The 26,416-nt window shown below is 43.0% G+C and overlaps 4 protein-coding genes across 4 annotated transcripts in view; all 4 read left to right on the top strand.

Annotated features, from left to right (window-relative positions):
- Nucleotides 1-26,416, top strand: part of LOC126568396 (phosphatase Herzog) — a 201,073-nt gene that overhangs the window by 74,601 nt on the left and 100,056 nt on the right. The gene's annotated exons all lie outside the window — the stretch shown is intronic.
- Nucleotides 10,562-12,017, top strand: LOC126568240 (zinc carboxypeptidase-like). Its single transcript, XM_050224686.1, has 4 exons — nt 10,562-11,333; nt 11,401-11,600; nt 11,666-11,750; nt 11,824-12,017. The coding sequence occupies exons 1-4, from the start codon at nt 10,562-10,564 to the stop codon at nt 12,015-12,017; spliced, it is 1,251 nt and encodes a 416-aa protein (XP_050080643.1).
- On the top strand, nt 13,196-14,662 carry LOC126567505 (zinc carboxypeptidase-like). The gene is made up of 4 exons (XM_050223724.1): nt 13,196-13,955; nt 14,021-14,220; nt 14,311-14,395; nt 14,469-14,662. The coding sequence occupies exons 1-4, from the start codon at nt 13,196-13,198 to the stop codon at nt 14,660-14,662; spliced, it is 1,239 nt and encodes a 412-aa protein (XP_050079681.1).
- LOC126568193 (pickpocket protein 28-like) lies at nt 18,132-19,614 on the top strand. The gene is made up of 2 exons (XM_050224634.1): nt 18,132-18,649; nt 18,720-19,614. Exons 1-2 carry the CDS (start codon nt 18,132-18,134, stop codon nt 19,612-19,614), a joined length of 1,413 nt encoding a protein of 470 aa, XP_050080591.1.

Genomic DNA, 26,416 nt, shown 5'->3' with positions numbered 1-26,416 from the left:
TCGCAATTGTTTTTCGACATTTTCTTCTATTTTGTCTCTTCGTTCTTCATTTCCTTTCATGTGCACCTGGAAATCGTATTGGCAGTTGGTGAAATGTTGGAGAAAAAGCGATCGGCATACAACCTTTTCCACCAATATTTTATTCCGAAATAAAACAATTCGATTTCACACATACACAGTTTTCCGGTGGGTGACGTGAGTCAATGCTCCCATGGGGGGGTGCTAGAGGGAAAATTTACTTCCCCCCCTGCACAGCACAAGATGGCAATGGAGTAGCGGGGAGGTGGAAGCTGGGTTGTTTTTCTTTTTTTGAAACAGGCAAGTGATTAATTTTAAACAGGACACACGCCATTCTGCCTTACATTTGCTACCCAGCTCTCGTGCGTACGGAATACGTCCGGTTCCGGTTTTATGGTAAATTTATTCATCCAAATTGACCGTATCGACATAAGCACCGGTAATATGGTAATTGTTATTGGTCGAATTTGGTCGTATTTAAATTAAACATGAAGTCATGCATGCACATTTCTTTTATTTTTTGCAAGCTAAAGGATCCTATCAAAGCCTTTTTTCTGCGTACACTCATCTAATCCCAGTGTGATAATTGTTTGTACATTTAAATAAAGTTTGAAGAAATTGCAAACCATGAGATAAACTGCACGTGTGTTCAATGGACAGTGGGGCGAAGATTCGATCGATGTACAGTTTTTTTTAATCTGTTATTTCTCCAGGGCATCGTAAAGTGTATTGCCTTACCGATTGTTGCATGCGTGTTGTGTGAAGTCCGCTTAGGGTTCGGTAAGTTCCGTTTGAGTAAGGTGGAAAACGATAGGATTATTCTGGAGAAGGTATGCTACCCTAAACTATCCATACTAGACCTGGTGAACAGTGTATGTTAATGTTTCTTTTGATTCAGAAGTTGTTTAAGAAGCAATTTAAGTTTGAAGAAAATTAAGATGTTTTCATTTAATGCATTATTCTTTCAATAATTCGAAAATGTAAGGTTTTTTTTTGATTCCGAGTAACTAGTTCTTCTCAATATAAGCATTTTTTGGCTAAATTAAGATCGGTTTACCGCTCAACGTCGTAATAAAGATCGTTTAAATAAATTTATCTATAAGTTGTGGCCTACATCATTCAAATAACTATTTCATAAATAGCAAAATTGTAGATACAAGGATAATGTAAGAATGTTCCTGACGGCATGACCAGGACATTTTTTGTAAAGTTCAATCGCAGCATACAAATCAAGGGAGGAATTTTCTTAGACAATAAAGTGAAGGTCCTGCCGTAAAAAAAAACAGAATGTCAACAAGATCTCAAACAAAATGGCATGGAAGATATTTCTAAGAGTAAAGCACCATTAAAAAAATGTTCAAGCTATTTAAATGGAGACACAATATATTAATTAATATCGTACAATCGTACCGTACTTACCTACTCATTGATCAGGCGCTACAACCGATTTGCGTTCTAGATCAACTGCAGAAAATATTGATCGACGGATCAACGTCATCGCTCCATCTCAGTTTAGGCTTGCTACGCCTCTTCTGTCCACGTGGAAGTCCTAAAAAATCTTTACACGCTGAGTCGTTCGGTGCCATTCTCGCGCTTTACGTTTATAATCCACGGCACGACGGGGAGCTTATAGAGCTCATTTCATAGAGCTTCGGTTTCCTCAATTTTGGACAAAGTTAAAATCTTAGAGGTGCATGTGAATACAGGAAGCTTCGTCAGTCATGAAAGAGTGCCTTGAGTGGAGAAGTTTCGGAGTCGGACTTTAGTGTGACCCTTTACCAGCTTGAAACCTTGCACGCAACTAAACACCTAAATTACTGTGAGAGTATGGCAAATAAGTTCGATGATCGAAGCGATAGCTGCGTCGGTCTTCATGTGGCAGGACCGACGATTGAATCGTACCTAGATCGTTCCCCGGAGTGAGGACTTGAGGGGAGAGTGAGTGGTAGACCTTGTATGAATATGTAGGACGATTTAGAACTTTTGATGGTGAAAGACTGAAAGACAAGACAAGACAAGAGACAAGAGTCCCTTATTCAATCATTTGAGTATAACACTGGCAAACGTCAATTTTATTGCACAGTGCGTTCTCATTGTGGTCAAAATCGTTCGATAAACGCATTATCCATTGTTTCTTAAAACGATTCCTACACACAGAATAGAACATGAAAAATGAATCAAAAAACACGTGACTCCCACCAAAAAATACGGGTTTTTTTTAGCTGTGCAAATCGTCCATGTTCAAGACAAAAATTCTTCAGTATTTGTTCTAAGGGCGAAGGGCTACACATCGACCGGATTTTTCAACCGTTGGTCAAACGAGAATGAGCAGTGACACCTTGTGATCAACAATGGGGGTCGGAAGAGGGAAATAGGGGGTTTTAATATAATTTAAGCTTTATTTTCTTCTTCAAAATCTAGTACGTAGTATTTTTTAAGACAATGAATGTTCTCTATGCATAGCGATATGCAACGAGCTTTGCATACATTTAGGCGTCTTTCGCATATTGAAGAACAAATTCGTTAGGGGGAGGGGCGTTCTCAACTCTCTCACTCTCTTGATTGTTTAGTAAAAATTTATTAACTTACCTTTTCTTGTTTTTAGATGTTATTGACCAATTTTGTTTTTCAAAACATGTGCTAAGGCTTGAATCGCAGGTCAGCAGTACGATCTTTGGTGGTACGATTATTTAAAATTTTGTATAGGCTTTGACCGATAAAAAATGATGATTTGGGTTGCACGACTAAATTCTGTTAAATCCCATACAAAATTGCACGATCAAAATCGTACGACCCAGCAATGCTTTATGCATATTAGTATTATGCTATCAATTTAGAAAATTACAAAAAGCTATGATTTATTTAAACTGTTGCAGGACGCTGCTACCAAAAATCTACTATCTACTGTGCGAGGATACTAATAGTCCTCCTGCTAAGATACATATACTTTACCTGATATCTTACCCAATAAAATACTCTTATCCGCTAACGAATTTATTGTTTTCCTTATCGTTCCACTCGTTTTCCACCGCGCGTAATGGTTATGGAGTGCAAATCTTAAATATTGACGAGCATCATTACCATGGAACCACAAAAACTCCCTCCGCAAACACTGGAAAACGTCGAATCCAGGCATGCAAATCCACAGAATGACTTCCAATAAAACGATTACGCAAATCATCCGCGAACGCGCCCGGTTCGGAGGAGGGCGCGAACACACACAGCCAACAAATTAATGGTACCCATATGGATTTGGCACAGAAACAAACCAGAAAACATGTGCAGTGGAATTATTATGCAAAAATAAAGCATGTGTACGCTCGCACAAGTTTAAACGAAAAAACAAACCTTGGTTCCCTTGTAGTCACAAAATCACGCCCTGAAGGAGGATCGTGGCATTTTTTGGGCAAATTGCTAATAGCGTTCCCAAGTAAGATGTAAGATTTCTTGAGCATTCTGCAGCTCCCTGCCATGCCTTTTTTGATACTAAATTACATGAAGCTATTGTTTATCAATTCACCCACATAGCTTGGTTTGCCATTTTTTTGTTTTCGCACCCTCCTCGGGCACACCAAAAGAAGGTTCTTACCATCAATGAATAACGGCACGGCACGCATCCCTACAGCATGATCTTAAGACAAACCTTATGGACGAGATATTAACAAAAACCAAACACACACACACAGACCTAGTAGAAAGAAAGTCCTTGAGGGTTTGATGCAGTCTTGCCAACCCTCCTGTTCTGTGGGCGAAAAAATGAGCGAAAGAAAAAATTAAAACACTCCTCCGAGGGATAACAAATTTATTATACGGCTCTTTAAACAATTTTGACTTCGTAAAAGTTGGCGCATTTCCTCGCCGCCACCCCCCTTCCCAATACGACGCCCTCAAAGCCAAAGAGCGTGGCACGGTGCAGCAAATGTCGTGGCGAATGTCGCTCCCAAGTTGACAATCTCGTTATATTTTTATGTACCGTATAGCAATCGCGAAACGCCCGTGGATGGTTTTTCTTTGCAAACTGTGGTGAGGTGAGAAACAAAAAAAAATCCCCTTCAAACCTACACCTTTCCACAGCCGTTGTTGCGTTTGCTTCAATGTAATAAATTTTTAATATCCCTGTAACTAACTTCTTCGGGTGGAAAAATACGGTTCCCTTCATCCTTGTACTTTTGCGCTGTTTTGTTTCACTTACGCCACCGGCAGCAATGTAGCCAACAATTTTTTGGTACAGAAACGGAAATGACACAACATTTGCTGGACAGTTTTGAATGGTTCGTGTCGTTTGAATGAATTCTTTAACACACAACATTCCCAGCGTCCAGAGAGGTGGAAAACGGTCAATCAACCAAACAACCAATTGACACTTCATTGCGTTAAGCTTTTTTACAGGGACACGGTTTTGATTAACAGTGATGCAAAGTGTGAGGCTATTTGTATTAATTTTTTAATACTTTTCTAGGAAAAGTTTTCGCTAGAGGGGGTGCTGTCTACTTGCTTCAATTTTCCCTACAAATAGCACATTTTCGATAATAAAGAGCATATTTATGATGATTGTTTTCTAGAGAATTTAATAAACATGTTTATTTAAAATCGTTTTTGTGTGCTGGGAAAATGGAGTTTCACGATTTTCTCTCCACAATCGCTATCGTCCCTAGTTCGATCGCTTATGTAGTAAGCGAGTACAGTCTGGTGGCCTACCTCGATCCGATCTTTAGCGCGGCTCGAGTCTATTCAACGTAGAGCTACATGCTTTGCTCTGTACTTCCGGGACCGTAGCCTGGACTATACGCTCTGCTACGTCTGCTGATCCGGTTGCCATAGCTTGAAGATCGATTTCGACAGGCCAGATCTCGGGCGAAAAGTGATTATGCGAGCCTCGAGAGTAAGTTCATCTATTGCATGGTCAATTGTCGCCAACTACACCGAAAGGGCTCATCAGTCTGTCGGTTCTATTCAATTAAACGAAAGGTGGGGTGTTTTGATGATTTCACAAGAATAATTACATTTTAGGCAATGAACCTAGTTGATACATGATCTAGCAATTTATTAATTGATCAAGCTTAAATTAGCCATGCGGTTACAGTTTCGTCATAATACAACTTTTAGTGCACTCTCAATGTTAACATAGTCTGGCTGTTACATCTGCAAGGATTTATTTCTATTCATTTTAATTATATTTTACGTTTTGGTATGATCATTTATAAAGATAAATACACATGTTTAGAAGCCCCATGCTACAAACAGTAGCATTAAGGCATATTTAAGCAATGTTTTTCCGTAGGTCTTACCGGCCATATATTGACACTTTGTATCAAAAAAAAAAAAAAAGGTACATTGGTACCAATTGGTACCATTGGTATCAAACCGCCCTTTTTCTTCTTGGCTTAACAACCTCTGAGGTTATGCCGGTCATCGACTGGCTTACTAGACTGTCGATACTACATCGTTTATTAGTCAGTCCCCACTACGGGAGGACGGTCCACATGGGATTTGAACCTCGGTCCTGCTGTTTGAAGACCCAGTGACCAAACCACCCTTCTAGTTATCAAATAAATGTATTCTACGTGTCTCCTAATTTTTAGCATTAAAGTTCTCAAGACATTGCTAGCAGCTCGGACAAGTTTTTCGAATGTAGTGCTTAAACGTTAAGTTGTTCACTCTAAGATGAAATATTATGCAACCTTAAGCTTTAATTAATGATCATATCATATTTGAAAATATCTTGAAAATCTTGAATTTCATGCAGAGCAGATAGAAATTAAAAATATCTCAGGAGAATGTTCATACTTGCCAGGCGAGCTGATGCGATCTTTGGGACTACTGTAAATAGCTGATAGTAAAACACAAAAGCTTTGCTTGTCTTGTCGGGTGTTTCGCAGTTTACAATTAATTTACTTGCATTTTACAATCAAAAGTGCGATGGTTTCTTTTGTTCCATAGCTCAGTTTTCCATCAGTCTGTTAGCCAATTTGTAGCACACACGCATGGCGAAGTTCTTGTATATGTCGTAGGCAGTAAGCCTAGCAGCAGATCTAGAAGCCTTTGATCAGCGAATGGTCATACCATGGAAAAATCTTATGGATGGATGAAAATGAATCCCCTAGTAGTACTGCCAGTTTATCTCGCAGAGAAGAAGAATAATAGTAAATCATTATTAACACAGATCACTGAAATAAATTGATTTTGTTGTTCTAATGTTTGCAGCCATTGTCTAAAACACTGTCAGTATTGTTAAGTTATCTGCAAACTTCTTTCTATACTTTAATGCACAATTAAAACTCATGTACACAAAAGTCATTCTCCAAGCAAAGCTAATAAAAAAGAATATTGACTCTAAACAAGGAGGAGGAAAACTCACTCCTTTCATCCAAAACAACTAACCCGCTATCATTAGCACTCGGGTACATCCTTCAAAAACCAGCGGGAAGTTTGCCTTCTCTCTTACAATTAGCTTTTAGTGCTCACACCGGGACGGCACACAGCGCAAGGGGAACGGATCACATTTCATCGGATAATGTGGACTTATTGCGAAACCAACCTGCCGGATTCGATTGCTCGATCCATCAATCGAATCAACCGTGAGTGGTGTATTGGCTCTCGGTATTAATTATCGCTTCCATCAATAAAACACAAAAAACGCATTTCCGTCTGAATCCTGGACACCCGGAACCAGGGGATGAAGGTGTGTCGCATCATCTTGGTTGATTTGATGATGATTTTAAACCATCACAGCCCTGTCGAACGCTTCGTCCCGTTTTTCCCTATCCCCTGATCAATTCGTTTATTTGTCATTCATATTCAAATGCTTATGAGGGGACCAGGCTGCGCAAAAAAAAAAAGAAGTGAATTTGATCAGGAACAGGGAAAAATGGTAAGTAAACCCGTCAGGACCTGTTTTTTTGAGGATATTTTTTTCCATTTACAATCTTCCTTTCACACTGTGCCGCTTCCTGGTCACGGCACCAGGAGCCGTCTGTCAATGAGCCTTACAGTTCCTACGTCTCACCGATCCGGTTGATTTGTATTTTGTTTGGTACAGGAAAAAAAGGGATTACGAAGGGATTGTCAAGAAGAGGGGTTGGATGAGTCAACAGAAAGACAAGACGAAATGAAGGGAATAAAAAAACAAATCCGTTTGGTAATTTGCTAACGACACTCAGTGACAGTGGAAGGAGTTTAAGAAGTATTCTACCGCTTCTTATCCATTTTGACAGCGAACCTCACATTTCTTCAGCGCCGGAACGTACGGAATGTATTCAAATTGCAAAGTGTCTTATACTTTGGCCAAGAATATAGGGAGAACTCGCCGAATTTCTAACTACACGACAGTCTTCGGCACAGGTGCAATTTACGTGGTCGATGTGTTTTGGGAGCTGTGAACGGATTTTAAGGCCATGTATGTTTGCCCATTCCCAGAGGGAGTACCCCATACCTTCCCGGGGACGTCCGATTGTCGTGTGGTTCACAAACCGATCAACAAACAATAAAACACCCATCAGTCGAAATCCGACAACGATTCGATTGTTTCGAACGCCTTGTTGGAGGGGTTGCCAGGTTTTTTTTTTTGTTGAAAGATGAAAAATTAACATGACCAAACCCCGAAACTCCGACCATTCACCGTTCAACATGCGAGTCTAGAATCTAGGAGAACCCTTAATATTCCTTCTATAGGAGAGACATTGGTAGAAAAATATATATTTATTCCCATCACAATAGTTACGTGATTGCAATAAAATCCTTTATCATTCCGAGGCCCTCCACAGCACTGCACGGCATGATGTGGTTGTGTGGTCCGACGACAATGATTGCATCGGGCCAAAGTTAGGTGCCTGTCCGCAACACCTTAGTTCAAGTCCGTTACTTAAGTTCGGTGTAATTTTGGGAACCCGGCTCCCGAATGTGTGGCAAGAATTCTTGCCAGACACAACGCTCGCACCAACATTTTGTGCCGTAAATCCCCCGAGAGGATTGGTCTGCCTATGGCCATCCATGTTGTTCGTACCAGATCGAGAAAAATAATTTCCACAGTTGGACGACTCGGACATGTGCGTGTGTGTGTGTGTGTGTACGTCCATTGTGGCATACTCCTTCCTTTGCGCGTTGAAGCGGCAGTGACCAGCATTTTTTGTCATTGCCAGAGCACATGAAATGATACATTGGAAGAAAGCCATTGGACATTTTTTTTGTGCTTGTGTGTGCTTTGAAATATTAGTTTTGTGGAAAAGTTTTCAGTTCAAGACGGAGGTTTGAGGCTGATATGATTTATGGATCGTGTGAGTAATGGTTGAAAGCAAAAAATAAAATCAGTTTTGGGAATTTTTATTTTGGTTTGGTGCGTTGATTGATTGATCCTTTGCACAAATTATCAGGTTTCTCGTGTATTTTAAACTACTCGATATACTACTACTACTAAGTAAAAATAGCAATGACAGGAATTTTAATATGAAATTGAGTAATATAACACTTAGAAGAATATTGTGCAATTAATGAGCAAGACTGCCAAGAGAATTGCATACATTCAGGCTTCAAGTCGATTTCCTTACCGCGTTACTAAATTATGCAATCCGCATAGCAGCCAATCTGAACCGCTTTAAAATTCAAATGCACCGTTTATTACATCTCTAATTGCTTAATAAACCACGTCAAAGCAGCAAAACCCATTTCTAATAATTACAAAGACAGTCCAAAAATTAGCTTTACAGCCAATTTTTGGGTCACACACTCAATCGTTGCATCGTTTCGGTAAATTTGATTACCACACTCGAGGAACGCTTTTAATTTTCTGCAACCATCCACATCCATCAATACCGGAGCCCCTGGTTAATGGGCCATTAAATTGAGCGCTTGCTCAATAAACAAACACTTCCAGGGGCACAATTTATGGCCTATCCCGCGATGCCATATCATTCTCTCGCAGACTCACTCGCCTACAGCCTAGACTCATCCGGATAGACGAATACCATTCCACCCAATCCATTCTTATGCTAATTCGTAATGGGTCGCGCGATCGGTAAAATGTGCCCGCTTTCTTACCCCGGAATGACGAAAAACAGGAACCCGGATTTGCGCGATGGCGTTAGCGTTGTTTTACAGCGAGAAAATCACTTGATAACATAACAACGCGCAACATTAACAACGAGAATGTGTGCCACAAAACACACGTCCAACCTTTAGGGACGATGTCCCAGAACTCATCTCCGCGGGCGTGGGTTGCTACTGGGTAGCATTTTACATCCATCTTACCTGGCGGTGCAGGCTTCTTTCGTATGTAAATTGGATGTAACACATCTTTTCTTTTTTAGTTGCTTGCTGCGAGGTTTATTTATTTATTAGCTCGCGGAAGAGATTGTTTCCATGCCTCGTCTTCCAAGTTCACGCAGACTTCAAAAAGGGTGCCATCGTTCACAGGGTAAGAATTTATTGCTCCCGTGTAGCAGCAGTTTATTGTGCTCGTACCGGCACACAGACCGTGGAGCACAACCTTCGTGGCCTTTCACATTCGATATTCATCAGATTAATAATCTTGTGCAGATAATTTTTTTTTTTTTGCTTTGGTTCATTCAACCCTCCACAGAAGGGGAAAATTCAACGCAAAAGGGGAGTTTAGCATAAGGTCGTGTGTGTGTGTGGATTGCGTGTAAACGGTACGCACAAAGAGCACTTAAACTGCGGCCTAACAGAATGAGCAACAAGGGATTTTTTCCCATCCAACGTGTGTGTGTGTGCCCTTATGTGAGGACTTTCACTTCCTTAATTCTTATCACTTTCATAGCACACGATGCTCAGCGAAAGCATTCCGATTAGAGCTTCTTTGTGATGTAACAAACATTACACAATTCCTGGGCTAAAAGAACGGAAAGCGCCTTGAAGGTATGCATGTAAAACATGTACTACTACACTTCTGGATATACACGTTTACCATGAGAAAATAAGAGCACAATGAGATCTTGTGATGAGGCACGGAGCACTGCTCCGGTATGTCACAACGCATGCAGTTGCGAAGAGGACCTACAATTTACCGATCCATTTTCCAAATGGATTCAGCGATAAGATAAAGTGGGTTCGCTGGAGTGGTACAACAGCGAAAAAATCCGCTTAAGAAACAGTACATCCGACACACAAGGCTCGGAAGTCAAGCACTTTAGCGGTAACGAGGTTAGTTGTAATTGTGTTTTTGAGCTTATCGTCTTAGCAGTTACTTAAATGGAGAGCAGTTTTAAAAGAGTGTGCCACATTACGGGACTGTGTAAGAAGGAAGATGTGACCTTACTGGTCGTACTGTAACCTTATGTCCGATATTCGACAGCCCTGAAGCAGCAGTCACTTAAAAGTCACACGCCATTTTTATGAAGTGTGCATCTTATCGCCACTTCCAAGCTGGTTTGTCGATAGTTTAGCTCAATTGTTTTGCTATCGAACAATGGAAAGCGGTCCGTTTTGAATGTATCTTGCGATAAGCGTTAACTAGCCTGGCGCTGAACAATCTGACCTGCCTCACAATCTTCAAGACGTGCTGATCAAGCTGCGGGCATCAGTCGTCCTTATGGCATCGATCAGTGTAGTGGGGCTTTTTGTCTGCCTTTTGGCAGTTCTTACATCAGGCTTGGTTGAGGCTAAGCTAACACGATACGATAACTACCGTGTGTATAAGCTTTCAATTGAGCGCGTGGAGCAGCTGGAGTTGCTGCAACTCATCGAACAGTTCCCGGATGGTTATGCGTTCCTTAGTGATCCAGTTCATCTTAATTCCACCGTAAAGCTGGTGGTTCCACCGCACAAACAAGGGGAGTTTGAGGAGCTCAACAATAAGTACTCGCTGAAGGGTGAGATTGCCTTCCCGAACCTGCAGGCCGTAATCGATCGACAGCTACGTGGTCGCCGTGAAACGTTCGGCTGGACGGCGTACCATCCGCTCGAGGATATCTACGCATGGCTGGACACACTGATTGAGCAGTACCCCGATGTGGTCACCCCGATCGTTGCTGGGGAGACTTACGAAGGACGTCAGATTCGTGGTGTGAAGGTATCATACAAGGAAGGCAATCCGGCCATCTTTACTGAAGGTTCCATACACTCACGGGAATGGATCAGTGCCGCCACAGTGACATTTGTGCTGAACGAGTTGCTCACATCGCAGGATGAAGCGGTACGCAACATAGCCGAGAATTACGACTGGTACATGGTGCCGGTTGCCAATCCGGACGGGTACGTTTACACGCACACTACGACGCGGTTGTGGAGAAAAACTCGCTCCCGTCAGAATGTGCTGTGCTTCGGTGTGGACCCGAACCGCAATTGGGATTACAAGTTCAATCGTAAGATTTCGTTGAAGTTGGAGATCGTTTTGGTCCTCAATAACGTGAAGCGGCTTCTTAATTTTAGAGGGTGGAACTTCAACGAATCCCTGCTCGGACACCTTCTCTGGCCCATCGCCATTTTCGGAGATTGAAACGCGCACACTGTCCGAGTACATTGCCACCATTCCCAACCTATCTACTTATCTCGATTTCCACTCGTCTGGTCAGCTGTTGATGGTTCCATACGGACACACGAGAGAACCGCTAGATAACTACTACGAGCTGGTAAGTGGCTTATCGGCAGTGATGGAGCGCATTAATTGAATCGTCATTGTGCCTTATCAAAACAGATGGAAATTGGAACGAAGGCTGCTGCAAAGCTGGAGGAACGCCACGGTAGTCGCTATCAGGTTGGAAATATTGCCGAGATTATCTGTGAGTACTTCAAATTGTGGATACCTTAACTGTATGGAACCTAACGTTTTCATGGGCTCCCATTTCGATGTAGACATTGCTTCCGGTAGCAGTTTGGACTGGGTGAAGGGAACGCTGCAAACTCCGCTGACGTTTGCCTACGAGTTGCGTGATACTGGAGAGTATGGATTCTTGCTTCCTCCGGAGCAGATTATTCCCACTGCAGAGGAAACTCTGGACTCGATCATCGTGATCTTGGAAGAGGGCAAGGCGTTGGGTTACCACTGAACGTTTTGTTAACTGTTGATTGAATAAAGTCTTGCAGTGCTTTCGTTGCTTCCAAAACATTATCCTCTTTGTCTATCCCTTGCCGATTGTTTGGCCTAAGAGATAAGAGTTTGCATTTTTTTTTCAACGATTTATATGATTAATGAACCCCTTGTACGGAAGAGCTACGCTCATCTCAGAGCATAAAAAAGGGCACGCTGTGGATCGCTGTGGATCGCTTTCAGAAGTCAACATATGTGAGGAAAGAACCCACTCCGGGCGGTCCGGACATTTGACATTAGCAGGGCGAGAGGAAGCACACACACAAAAACTACATCACCACCGAGCTCAACAAGCGTACAAAACGTCGAGGGGTTAATTGAACCAGTGGCTTCCGTAAGCTCCGTACCAGGGGTTCTCGTTTACAGCACATGCCCAACCACCGGAGCAGACGGTATGATGGTTTGATTTGGGTGCGAGGGTTTTGGGTGACTGATTGTCCTACCAGAGGGGCGTATAGTTTCGGGTATCACGCACATAGAAAAAAGGATATTCTGAAACCGGATCTAACTAAGTGTGAGGAAATGGGTAAAAAAAAACCTGATTACAGTAAGGATAATTGTGTACATTTGGATAATTTATAGCAACAATTATGCATAATTGTGTGGATGGACGCTGTCGATGGGTTCAGAGCCTTCTAGTGCTTCCCAAGTTAGTGTAAGCCGTATGTAATACTATGCAAGTGGAGAAATGTCAGAAAAATATATTTTTTAAGGAATTTAAAAGCAATGTTCTGTGTGACATCTTTTTTTTTTGACGTTCAACTATTTATTACCACCAGATGTCGCCTCATGAAGGTAAGATGGGATGGGACGCTTCTATTTTTTTCTTCTTTTCTAAAGCAAATCGCTGCAATTGGACACAGATACAGCCATTGTTTGATAGTAGTAAAAATACTAATGCTTATCTACATAGGACAACCTATAAAAATAAACCAATTATGGCGGTCAATCAAAACGATTCGAAGCGGTATCTTCAAGACACCCAAATACATCCTACGTCAAACGATAAGAACTGGTTACTACGAAGGATTTCCCAAAACCGTGCTCAACGTAGATAATCCACAAGCCAAATGCTATAAAGCTTCATCCACACCCCAAACTGCGCTTAGTGTCTGCTAGAAGGCATCCTTCTTAGCAATGAAGTTCCTTTTCGTGTGTGTTGCGTTAGCGTTGCTCGGTGCCACAGTGGCCGAAAAGGCCCGGTACGATAACTACCGTGTGTACCGCGTTCGTATCCAGACCGAGCAGCAGCTAGAGCTACTCCAAGCCATCGAACAGTACCCCGATGGATACCGCTTCTGGAGCGATCCGGTTAAGGTTGGCACCGAAGTGCAACTCGTAGTGCCACCGCACAAACGTGGCCATTTCTCAGAAATACGGGCCAAGCTGGGATTGCGGGCACAGCTGCAAATTGCCAACCTGCAGGAGCAGATCGATCGAGAATCGCGCCCATCGCTGCGCCGGGAAACGTTCGGATGGAATGCGTACTACCGTACGGATGCGATCTACGCTTGGTTGGATAGCTTGGTGGAGAGCTTTCCGGGTATCGTCACGCCACTCAACGTTGGTAACACGTTCGAGGGCCGACCGATCAAGGGAGTGAAGGTATCGTACAAGGCGGGTAATAAGGGCGTCTTTATGGAGAGTTTAATCCATGCCCGCGAGTGGGTCAGTGGAGCGGCGGTAACGTGGATACTGAACGAGCTGCTCACGTCCAGCGATCCGAAAGTGCGGAACATTGCGGAGAACTACGATTGGTACTTCTTCCCGGTGGCGAATCCGGATGGTTACGAGTACACCCATACAACCGATCGTCAGTGGCGTAAAACTCGCTCGGAAGTTAGCGTGTTGTGCCGTGGAGCGGATCCTAACAGAAATTGGGGATACAACTTTATGCGTGAGTAGTAGTAGCTAAAGGATCAATTTGAAGATTATAACTAAAAGGAGGTCTTCTATCGACAGAGGGTGGTGCCTCCAGTGTACCGTGTTCTGATACGTTTGCTGGTCCGTCTGCATTCTCGGAAGTGGAAACCCGCCAGCTGTCGGACTTCATTAGCTCGTTGGACAACTTGAGCACCTACCTTGCGTTCCATTCCTACACGCAGCTTCTACTGGTGCCCTACGGTCACACTACCGCTCGGCTCGACAATTACGATGAAACGGTACGATTGCCTTACCCTAATCAATCCAGACTCTGATAAGCCCAAACCGTAAGATGTAATTTCTTGTTTATTGTCACTCGTTGTGTATAGATTGCAATCGGTACGAAGGCGATCAACAAACTTCGGGAGCGTTACGGTACAACCTACCGAATCGGCAACATTGCTGAAGCGATCTGTAAGTGTTATTGGGGACTCTTATCATTCGAGGAGCTTCGGTTTTCCTAATTGCCTGTTTTATCACATTGCAGACGTCGCTTCCGGAGGTAGTATCGATTGGGTCAAGGGAGTCCACAAGATTCCTCTAGTGTACGCGTACGAGCTGCGCGATCTTGGACAGTACGGATTTGTCCTGCCACCGGAACAGATTATCCCAACGGCGGAGGAAACGCTCGATTCGATCATTGTGATTCTGGAGGAAGGTGCAAACTATGGCTATCACTAAAACTGGGGCTGGAAAATATATTGCATCAGAAAAACTCTACTATCTTTGGGGCTTATAATTATGCTTGACTAAATTATTTTCTTGGAGCTTGTTTTTTCAACTTCGTCAGTTACAACAGTACGAGCACCATCCCAATTGCCGCGCCCCATACACGGAAGTTGGGGCCGCTCGAAAGTAGGTGAAAGCTTTTTACTGGCTGAACGTGGCGCATGTGCAATACACGTCGCAGTGTTCAGTAAAAGGGGAGCAGCTGGTGATAGCCATCCAGCACCATTATCACGGGGGAAAACTGGAGGTCCCTTTTACAGCAGTACAATGCTATGTGATGAAAAGCCTTATATACTGAAGCGTTTGGCAATCTCCGCCCTGTTGCATATTTTATGTGTTTCTACACGGTAGCTTCTTAGCTGGGAAGACCAGCCAAATGGGCAGTCTTAAAAATGCGGCAGTTTTTTTTTCATATTACTATTGCTTTTATTTTGCACTTTTTTGGCGAAAAGATGTAGAGCTTTTCTTGCTGACGTATAGATATATAGATGGAAGTAAGGAACACATTTTTTGCAGCTGATGATTCTTATCTTATCTTTATAGCACACGCCCATAAATGTTTTGAATAGTTTTGCTGGTGTAGATAAGGTTTGTATATTATAATGAACATTTTTAGTAGCTTACTCTTTTTTAAAATAATAATATGTATCATGTTTTAAACTGCGGTTGATAAAATCAATAGGAGATTTGCGGAGCACATTTAATCCAATAGAATTTCTAAGTAAACAAAGTGTTTTAAATAATTTTCCTCAGCAAAGTTGTAAGTAAATAGTTTGATAAGAATTTTCCATTCAAAATAAGCAATTTCATCTACTTCAGATGATGAGTAATTCAGGACGTATGAAGGAAATCGGAAATAACGTTCATTTGACAAGGGAAGAAGATAAATTTTCCAATGTCTTCTCCTTGTTTTTGAATTAACCTTTTACTAGGTCACGTCGGCCGTCTAGTGACTTACTAGATTTGCTGATACTTCGTAGTTGGATAATGAGTCCTAACCACGGGGGATCGATCCGGATGGTATTTGAACCCGGGTCCTGTCGTGTGTAGATCGCCTACACCACAGGGCCCCGTGTATTAGAATTTAAAGTCTTCAAATCCTTGAAAATCGAATAAAATTTAGAAGAAGTTTCTAAGGATATCGGTACCAACTTAGCTTTAACATCCTTCAATATTTAACCTTTCAATACTTAAGGAATTTCATCGATTTTTCGCTCCACTGTTAACGTTAAAGCACTATCCTAATCCCCCAATTTTCCACAATAGTTGGCACGTTCATATTCCGATGACACGTTCGATAATCTCCCATCGGTGCTGTTGGACGACCTTTGCAATCCGGTACCGTTTCTTAAAACTCCTGGACTCCAGCCCTGGGTGTCAAATAGACAGCTTTGGAAACTGTGAATCTTTTCCCTGCCAATCGATATTCATTCATTCTTCCTCCAGCCAAAAGCGCACGCCAGCGACTAAGTATGGTTGTATATATTCAAAGCAAATGGTTGTTTGTGCGTGGTTAATAATTTAAATGGATGGTTTCATCATTAATATAAATGATGCGAGTGAGAATTGTAACACGGAGGCGAGTCCTTGGGACTTGGTTGGTGCCGGGTGTACGGAAGATCTCGCCCCCTTTAACGCGAGGATTTTGGTAACGTGACAAAAGCCTCCTTTAAAGGTACGAAAATCACAGCAGCTCTTAAGCTAACCCTTCCGATGCTGTAAGGGTGATGAATGGGAAGTCAACTCGCTTCTTGATGCCGGTATTACACCGGTGCTCCATATCCTTTTGCCCATGAAACCCTTTCCCAGTGAGATGAGATCGTGCAAATGAAGCGTTCCACACATACGAATTGCGGGACTCATTTTAATTATGGCTTTTGGGCCTTTCCGCGAACAAAACGAGGAAGGCAGACGCGCGGGAGGAACTCTAAGCAAGCAGATTACGGAAGAAGAGCAACGGTGCCACCTGTACGGGTGGGCGGACCTATTCCTGGCCGCGTGGTAAATCTACCCAAGAAGCAAGCCCAAACCATTCTCGGTGCGGTGCGTTAAACAAATTGCAAAGAAATTTCCCACCGGATTAACGGCCGCTCTTCCCACACCCCCCAAATGAGTACGTTCGAGGGTGCGAGAGCGCCACACCGCAATAACCACCCGGTAAAGAAATTAAATTCTCGCACGACTTATGACGCAAAGCTTCTGGAACCGTTTCATTATCCGAGGTTTTTGGATGTACATAAGCAGGGGAATATAGAGGGAGAGAGAGAAAGGAAAAAATCATCCCCGTCCCCGGGACTGCTCAGGGAACGCAAAAGAAGGCCAACATGAAGGGAACGGCATTTGTATCTGAAATTGCATTTTCGTCTATAATGGCACGGGGGTCACAAAATGAAGTTGGCAGCACTGTTATGCGGTTGGTGAATATCGTGAAAACGATTCGGAAAATCTCATCAGAAGGACCGGCAATTCTTTCCTTGCGAATGGCCACTTCTACAGCAAGCCAATGTGATGGTGTGTGGAAAATGGTTCCGCAGTGTGGGTAATCAACTTCATCAACAACCTCATCATCTTCTCATCTAGCCAGAAAAATCGTGTTACTGAGCAGACAGACAAGGCTATGGAGGAATGATGCCAAGTAGTATTGCTCATTGGGTGACTTTATGCTCATACGGGAACGATACGAAAGTCCCGAAAGATGATTATTATTTATTGAGCAAAAATTATTCGTTTGTTCAGTAGAATTCTCATTTATGCGGTATGGAAAGAAAACATTTTCTTAAAATTATTCTAGTGCTTTTATGTCTTATTTTTATGCAATTTCTAGGACCATGACTTCTGCGGCTACTGTACTCTTCATCGTCCCAGTTGCTCGATTTTACGAACGAATGATTGGATACGAATTAGGGTAGAAATTGGTAATCAGCTCGATGTCAGCATTGATTAATGGATCGATGATCGAATTATTAATGATTCAGTGGCCCGAGACGTCTTACCCTGGTTAGATTTACGGTCATGGACTCAACTGATGAGAAGGTTGTGGCTTGCAAGAATCAGATGATTTTTTGCACACGAGCCTAGGAAGAAATAAGACCTCATTTCCTTTTTCCATGCAAATTTTCCATTTCATTAGCACGTTACGTACATTCTCGTGCTAACTTTATGTGTCTCATTAGCATTGGACACTCCTGTGACAACTCTAGCAACGCACCTATACAAGGTCCTGATAAGGATCGCCATCAACACTAGGGTGTGCTCGAAACCATCGAGCTATTTTGACAGCTAGTGAAATGCGCAGTAAATGAATTCATCCATCATCGTGTCACCGGTGGCAGTTGTTCGGTGTACCACACGTAGCTCTCACACGGTCTACACAGTCCTGCTCAACAACGACTGGGGAGATCATTTTTTCCAACCTTCCCAGATGGAAACGGTAGACAAGTTTGTACTGCAGCAAAAGGAGCCAAACATCAAAGGCGCAAGCCGTCGAACTACCGGGCAAACGGAACACGATGACGATGGAATTCTTAAGGACTACCTTCGCCACAGCTCGTTCCCGATTGTCCGTTACGTGTTGGGATCGGATTTGCGTGTTACGCTCAAGGTGTTCTGGCTCGTTGTGGTGGTGTGCTTGGTAGGAGTGTTCGGTTTTACGGTGGTGGTTAACTATGAGAGGCTTCAGGATCCTTCTAACGTGTATCTGGCGGAGGCGGAAAAGGCTCTACCTATGTGGAGTGTACCATTTCCTGCGGTTACTCTGTGTCCAAGCAAGGGCAGATGCGTCAGTGAGTCGTTGCGGTTGGAGCAATTCTGTGAGATGATTTGTTGGCAGGATGTGTGCTGGAATGAGTGTGATAAGCTGCTGGACGCAGTGCGCACGGAGCGAGGCATCTGCTACACGTTCAACGCAGTTGCAGGAGAGCGAATCTTCAAGGCGAACAAGTACATAACTCCTATACTACTACTAAGCTTCTCTCGTAGGAATTTACGCTAATGAAAACTGTTTTTGCAGCTTGGTCAACGTGAAGGAACTCTCAAACGCATCAAGACCAACCGAAAACTGGGACTTTCTTCGAGGGTTACAAATCATTACTAGCGTGCTGGTGAAACAGTATCCCCGTGCAGCACAAGACATGTCCGGCCGGTATCGTCTGAAGATCACGATCTCCAACGAGCAGAACGAAACGCTTTCCGATTGTGCCACACCATCGCTAGAAGCTTTCGTTCATTCGCCGATCGATTTTCCGTACAAACCAGTAAACCCTACTGTGATCCCACTCGGCTCCGTAGTGCAGTTACGAGTTTTTCCCAAACTTGTGCGATCACAGCGCTACCTCCGCTACTTTACCTCACCAACTACGGGCTGTACATCGCAGGTACAGAATCCACTTAAACTGTTTTCCATCTACACGCAGAGCAATTGTGAGATGGAGTGTCATACGCAGTACTTCCTGGACAAGAGAGGTTGCGTGCTGGATCACATGCCCCGGAGTCATGCGATGAATCTCTGCAACAGTACCACCAACTTTCGACCGTACGATGTGCTGGATAAGATCGTTGGAGGACAGTTGCGGGCAGAAAATATCCCCAGGTCACAGTTCTTCCAGCGGCTATGTAACTGTTTGCCTGCTTGTGTGGATTTTCGGTACAGAGCGGAAGCTAGCTCGTACACGGTCGCTGTCGAACCGTGGTCAATGGATTCGAACGTTACGGAAGGTTTAACCTCTCAGCTGGTAGTAGAATTTGCCGAGGATCACTTCTATCCGCTTGTGCGAAGTGTTCGGTACAGTGTGCTAGATTTTGTGGGCGATTTCGGAGGGCTGATAGCGCTGTTTTTGGGTATCTCGATTGTATCGCTTGTAGAGGTGTTCTTCTTTTGTTTCCTCAAACCAGCAGTTGTGAGATAATCAGATGGTAGTTTTGGAGATCTTTTTTTTTTCTTAAACATGAGAAGTGCTTTTAGCATTACAATCGGATATTCCTCATTTAGGAGACGACATAGGAAAATGATTGCATTTCATGAGGCGATACCAGTCAAACAGAAACACCGATATTTCCTTCCAAATCATCCTATTAGGATAAAAATTCAATGAAACGGCAGTTTATAAGAAGAGCTAACAACATTCCAGCCTCTAAACATAAGAAAATTTTGTGCTTCATGGCCTGCAAGGTGGCAGAAGATCGCTGAAAAATATTTTTTAAGATTATTTTTGCATAAATTAAGTCGAATAAGAGAGAACATTTTACTTTGACTGCAATCAAATACTAGGCTTACATTACTTCTTCAAAGGTTCTCATACATCAATTTATTTACTTAAAAAGCTGTATAAAATAAAACCTCACAAGAAAGTCTCGTATTTTGTCCTACTTTTCTTTATATCCTACAGCTCTCCCCTATTAGTACCAGAAGAAGTCTGCAATCTAACCTAAACATGGTCCTTTAGATCATCACCATCACTCCCCCTTTTCTATTCAGCTCAAAGCAAAACCACCAAAACCAAGACCACTTTCACGTCATTACGTGCACTTTAACCTGGTGAATGAATACCATACGAGCACATAAAAACCGACCATCTTCGGAGAAAAAACCGCATTTCACCTACCTACCGGTGGCGCAATGGGACAGTTTTTATTCGGTCATCAAAACTCGTTATCAGCCTAATGGATGGCGCGTCCCATATCAATAAACCCTTTCACCTCCCACACCCCATAGTGCTCCTTTCCATCAAGCTTGTGCCTAAAATCCACCCCGGGTACAGACCAATACGCGTTAGCTATTACTAGCCGAAAAGTATCCCTCCCAAAAAACCACCGAAAGCTCCGTGTAAATTCGAAAACGATGGCAAAACACACTACATGACACTGCCATCGGACACACAACACTCCCACCTCGTTAGCTCCCATACTTACGCACACTCGGAGACCATATGGAACCGTGCCGCCGAACGAACCTGCTGGCCGTATGTCGGGTGAACCCTTTAACATTAAATTTATTTTAAAATAAAACCCATCCCACCCCTTTTCCCTCCTGCCCAACGGGATGACCTTTTTACCCGCGGTCCGGTTTTTCGCACGAAGCGTCCTTGCGGCGTACATCTTCAAAAGGGAAAACCAACCACCCCAGTCTTTAAACCAGCGTTCCAGCCGGTAAGCAGCCGATGCCGGCGTCTCATTTTCGTGGGCACATAAAAGTAATAAGGATAATAAATAATTTTATAACCTTTTTGTCGCTCACCGAACCGCGCGTCCATTACGTGGCCCCCGAGTCGAAACGATACTTGGGCTGGGATTTGGAATTGGGTAATTTTTCGGCCGAGTTTGGTTGAAACGAAAAATTGTCTTACTGTCGCCGTCCGACCGAACGCAGAGTCACCGAGTCCATAAATCTCAATTTACTGATTCCCACTGCTAGGTTCATACAGACGGCCGAATTAAGGATCGGAAAGGCCAGATGCGTGGAACTCTTTATCGGCAACTGGACATGTTAGACTACCTCCGAAATTAGCTTCCTGGTCGACCAAACGCGACCAGGGACATTCCTACGAACGTTCGCCAATGTTTTGTAAGGTCATACCGATCGGCGACCGATGCTGACAAGCTGCGAAAGTTAAACATGTTCCTTCGGATCCTTTTTTCCCTGGGCATTGGCTAGAATTCCCACCGGTACGCTTCGGGTTTGCCGGGCTGGGTTTCGCCGAAACGAGGAAGAGTTAAGTTAAAGATTCCGTTTGAAGGATGTATTTATTTGCCGACAGAGACACTGGGGGGGCGTGGCGGGGCGTGTTGTCGGGTATACCGGGTAGCGTTCGTTCCGGGTTTTAGGATAATGTACTGAAATTGTGAACCCCAAAACGCATGGTGAGCCATGCTGGTATGAGCCAACGCACAGATGGAATGACGGAAGTCAATTATAGCGTTACATGGACCTTGGTAGACGTGTGTCCTGCTACGGGTGACGAGACTTCCTCAAGAGATCACAACTTCTGACCGAACGCAATTTCGTTGGTGGTTGGTGTTTGGTCAAGAGGAAAATTGTTTCTCCAAAACCGACGAAAACTACTTCTGTCCGGCATGATGGGACGTCCGGCTTGATGTCAGTTGCAAACGAGACAAACATCCAAATTTCTCCGAATGTGTGTGTTTGAAATTGTCATCAAATAGTAATAAGTATCATGTGTGGAATTTAAATTGAAAGCTATATATTAAATTTTGCCACATTAATTCCTTTGAAAGAAACTCTTGCATAGAGCCAGGTTTATGTTGTAGAATATACTTAAACTCACTAGTAAAAGAGTTCTAATACAAATTGCATACTTTTAGGCGTTTTGGCGGTTTTTCAATATCACGTTCCAATTTATGCAATTCGCATGACAGTTTGATTTTGTTAAGGCGTTTTTCTGTGTGCAGAAACTCTTTCGAAGCGACAAAACTTACACTAATGCTATTATGCTCCTTTCTCCCATACAAATGCTAGTCAAAACTAAATTAATCTGAGGTTATTATCTATTCCAAACATTTCCCAAGCCGCGCATTATTTTAATTTGCAACCCAAATTTGCTTAACCTTCATGCAACTCGTGTAAGTGCACACTCACTCAAAATAAATTCTTCCACAAAGCAAAATCCATGTCCAATCGGCTTCCAACCGACCAGGTTTATGCACGACTGTGTAATGCAACAATTGGATTATACCGATAGTCAGCAGCCGGAAAAGGTTCATTGCACGATTGATTCCATAATTCACTTATTCCATTACTCAGCATTGCAGATTTCTCGCGGCACTGATTTCCCAACACTCACGCGCCACAACAATCCCATCTCCTAGTGTTAAACGGCTCATTAAGAACCTCGAACGCTGCATAACTGTGTGGGGGCGAACCTTTGGTAAAGCAGTCGTGCGTATTAAATTAACCTACGCGAACTGTCTCTTCCTATTTGCAGGTCGCGAATTTATAAAATTTGCCCAAAATTTTCGAAACCCGGAAGCAAGGGTTTTCTGCCGTTAGTTGGGAACAAGAAAAGGCAGGACAGGTAACATCGCGAATCGGCAAAATGACACATTTGCAATATTCGTCCGTACGCCGGGTGAAATCTGCACTTGCTGGGAAATAATTCAATTCGCGGCTGTGATTGAATTAAGTTTCGCGCTCTCGGTTGTGCACTGGGCCGCGCGATTACGAACTGTGAAACACGTCGCTGCGACGAGTAGCTCGTGGACGTTTTGGCAAAATTTAGATGGTGAAGAGTGTTTTTTTATTGCTGTTATACCTGATGGTAGTTCGCGAAGGGATCCACACTCAAAATCCCAGTCTAATTCCGTTCGAGTACACCGGAGTTTTCGCTTCTTGTACACGAGGTTGCGAAAACCCCAACACTACGACGTCAATCTGCGACGTAATTTGTTAAAATTGACTCCCACGGCCATGCTGGCTGACTCCCACGAGAAGTGTGCCGAACAGTGGTGCACACGAACACGCCTTCCTGTCACGGTCTTTGACGGACGGGTACGCTTGACGGGGGTTTTTAGTTCGGTGACCACAAACCTTGGATTAGAATTTAGGAAAGTGTGCAACTTTCTGTCCCCGACCACGATGCTACACCTGCTGCTGGCCATGGGAGTAGCGAGCAGAAAAAAAACAAGACAAAAACAAAAGCAATTCAATCAGCGAAAAGCAAATATTTGACCGAAGGAGCCGACAATTTGTTTGCAATTGGTTGCTCGTGTTGGCTTTCATTGTTTTGGGGTTTGTTTTTTTTTCCTTGTTTTTTACCTTTTCTTTGCACGCTTCCTATTTCTATACTTTCTTTTTGTGCGCTTGGATAACTTTCAATTTTTTCCCTTCATTTATTAAACTCGGTTGCGGGGTTTTCATATTTTTCGTATCATTTAGTATGGTTTTGCTTTCGTGGTAGAGATATCCACGGAACAACTAGATGTCGTTGCTCGTGGCAACCTGACTTGACACGAGTCACGAGTGTTGTACGTACTTCTCACTGTACCAATGACGTGCCGAAAACACATACTGAAACACAGTTGCCGGTGCTTTTTTGTACTAATTTTTTCTTCTTCAGTTTCTCCTGTCTCCTGTGCTTTTGCTGCTGTTCTAACCGGAGTGCGAGTGGTTTCCGAGCCCGTCCCGCGGGATACGTTTTTACCGGTGGCAAGACAATTTAAAATTTACTTGATTATTCATGAAGTTTTTCCGTGTTTTCATGAATTTCTAAGTCCTTCACGGGTAGTGTGTTGTTTTTTTTGAGGTTAAAAACTGTTAAAACGCGGGTCGAGCTGGGGGGGGGGGGGGGGGGGGGGGGCGTGCCTATGTGTCATTTGGTGGTGTAGCACAAAAGAAAACGCTTTTGGGATGTGGATTGAAAATAAAAATAATTCCTCATCTCGGACACAATAAACGGAGGTATATTGTCAAACGTTGGTTGTCGTTTAAAGGCTCTGCTTACTTTGTGCCACTAGCCATTAAAGGCGTCAGGGTGGAACTAATGAAATTCAGCATCTTTGCCACCGGAAGTACTGGCCAGCGTTGGATGTGAAGCCTATTACCGCAACATTTATTCATCAAGCGAAACCGAAGTGTGACGTGTTAATTACTCCTTGCTGAGCTTCCGAAGCTCTTAGTACACGACTTCCTTCTGCTTGACTAATCTAAATCGACCTCGGACGATTTGGCATGCACACGAAGGGACGCATGTATATCGTGTTAAATTCTTCCTGACCCCCCCTGTCGTTGGCGAAATGAATAAGATTTGTTGGCAGTAGTTATGGGACCCCCGGGGGTTGCGGAGTGAACATAGTTCTACCCTGTCGAAACATCTTCCTGAGCCTCGAGCGTATAAAAGGCCCTCACAATAGTAGTTAGTAAGCGCGCTATTTAACATTATGTTTATTCTGTACGCATAACGTATCGGTGGATACGTTTAACGATTCGGTGGTCACACATCGTTCCTTGTTTGCAAAAACCCAGCTACTTCCTTGTGCAAACGGATCCGACGATCCGACCGGTTGATGTAAACCGTTTGCCGTGTGCCTTCTGTTGACTGCTTTATTGGTGGTGCAATAAAACAATAAATTTTACACGATACGATGTGTTTACTCTGCCAGCAATCCCCTTTGCATTGCTGCCGAACGATACACAAAGCACAGCATCCGGCGACATGTAAGGACATTTCCTCCGAAACCGAACATTCTTCGGAAAGATTGCATTTCTCGTACGAGGCGAGTGAAAGATAATTACAAAAGCGCCACACGTGACGCTTGAAGCAAGGTGAACGCGTTGACCGGGAAAGACGAAGCGAGGAATCAGTGCCAGCACGAGGCTAATTATCGACAACCGGAAATCTGCCTCCCTTGTTTCAGGACCGGTCAATTATCACAACATTTGTTCCTGTCAATTAGCGCGTCAACTGTCAAAACGTCTGTCAGGTGCATTATTGGTCAATTGGTTGCCATGGTGCCAACAGTTTTTAGCCGAGGGGGATCTACTAGCTGGCATTAAAACCCGACACACGGTTTAGATGCAGATTTGATGCATCAGTTAAGCGAACCCCTTTTCTCTGTATTTAGATGCAATGGAGATGTAAAGCTAGGTGAGTGCTAATGTTCTAAGTGACCATTTTGCAATCCTTTTGCAGCGTACAGCAGTAAAGTGCCGGTGTCACGTCTAATTACTTTAGCATTTTGCGTTACTTGTTGATGTTATTAGCGTGTGACAGTTATGATTAACTGTGCTAAAGGTGTAACCGATTGCATACTTGTAGGCGATTTATGATTAGATAAGTGTCAATTGATGGACATTCTATAGATTTTTGAAATAATAAAACACTTGATTTACTAAATCCTTGGTTATTCGACACTACGCAAACTTTGTGGCGTTGGCGTACTGAAGCAGTCTTCGATACCAGTTACGTTCGGATGCTTTCGAATGTCTGTGCAATATTCAAATGCAATGCCATACGCATTAACGAATTATCTTAAATTTTGTCTATGTCCAGTGTAATTCTCATGCCATGATTAGCCCATCGAAGGTTTGCCACTCTAATACGTGAGACTCAAAATACAATGCTGCGACAATTTTTCATTGTCTATCCCCACGTTCACGTCATACATTTCATCAGGACCATATCCAGCTACTCCGGATTTATAAAATCTAACAAAAAGCCTGCTTATATACTGTATAAGAACTGTTCGATGTATTGAACTGTTCGATGAAGATGTAATAAAAAAAATCAACCATATTTCTCTCTCTCTCTCCCTCTTTCATTCTTCATTTCAGACGAAAGAACAAGACTCCTTTTTTTTTATTTTACTAGAGTTCTATTTCGTCGGCTAGAAAAAGCACACAGGGCTAGTAATTCGAACGAGTAGTAAAAAGGGAAGAAGAATAAAAAAGAAGAAGAAAAGCAAGAGAAAGAAAAAAAAGAAAAGTAAAATGGAATCATCACAAGGACCTCGATAAAAGCAAGCCCCCCCAAAATGTGAGGCTAATATCTTAAGCTTCCATTGTTTCAGTTTCATAGCGCCCAAAAGTATGCAATCAATATATTCGATGCGTAATTAAATGATGAAATGATTTTATAAAAAGGTTGCTTTTGAAAATCTTCATTATTTTAAAACATTTTTACTTAAAGAAAAACCCTATGAAGTTTTTAAAAAGGTTCAGCATATTGAAAAACTCTTGTGTTGAATTTGCATTTACTA

This window comes from Anopheles maculipalpis, chromosome 2RL (assembly GCF_943734695.1).
Source record: "Anopheles maculipalpis chromosome 2RL, idAnoMacuDA_375_x, whole genome shotgun sequence".
Lineage (NCBI taxonomy): Eukaryota > Metazoa > Arthropoda > Insecta > Diptera > Culicidae > Anopheles > Anopheles maculipalpis.
The sequence above is the reverse complement of the archived record's forward strand: the minus strand, read 5'-3'. Positions and strand labels throughout refer to the sequence as shown.

Excerpts from the sequence above, each read along its gene's own strand:
- LOC126568240 (XM_050224686.1), top strand. The coding sequence starts at position 10,562 with ATGGCATCGATCAGTGTAGTGGGGCTTTTTGTCTGCCTTTTGGCAGTT. Across the intron at positions 11,334-11,400 it reads TTGGGATTACAAGTTCAATC|AGGGTGGAACTTCAACGAAT; the intron begins GTAAGATTTCGT and ends TCTTAATTTTAG. Across the intron at positions 11,751-11,823 it reads AAATATTGCCGAGATTATCT|ACATTGCTTCCGGTAGCAGT; the intron begins GTGAGTACTTCA and ends ATTTCGATGTAG.
- LOC126567505 (XM_050223724.1), top strand. The coding sequence starts at position 13,196 with ATGAAGTTCCTTTTCGTGTGTGTTGCGTTAGCGTTGCTCGGTGCCACA. Across the intron at positions 13,956-14,020 it reads TTGGGGATACAACTTTATGC|AGGGTGGTGCCTCCAGTGTA; the intron begins GTGAGTAGTAGT and ends TTCTATCGACAG. Across the intron at positions 14,396-14,468 it reads CAACATTGCTGAAGCGATCT|ACGTCGCTTCCGGAGGTAGT; the intron begins GTAAGTGTTATT and ends ATCACATTGCAG.
- LOC126568193 (XM_050224634.1), top strand. The coding sequence starts at position 18,132 with ATGGAAACGGTAGACAAGTTTGTACTGCAGCAAAAGGAGCCAAACATC. Across the intron at positions 18,650-18,719 it reads CGAATCTTCAAGGCGAACAA|CTTGGTCAACGTGAAGGAAC; the intron begins GTACATAACTCC and ends CTGTTTTTGCAG.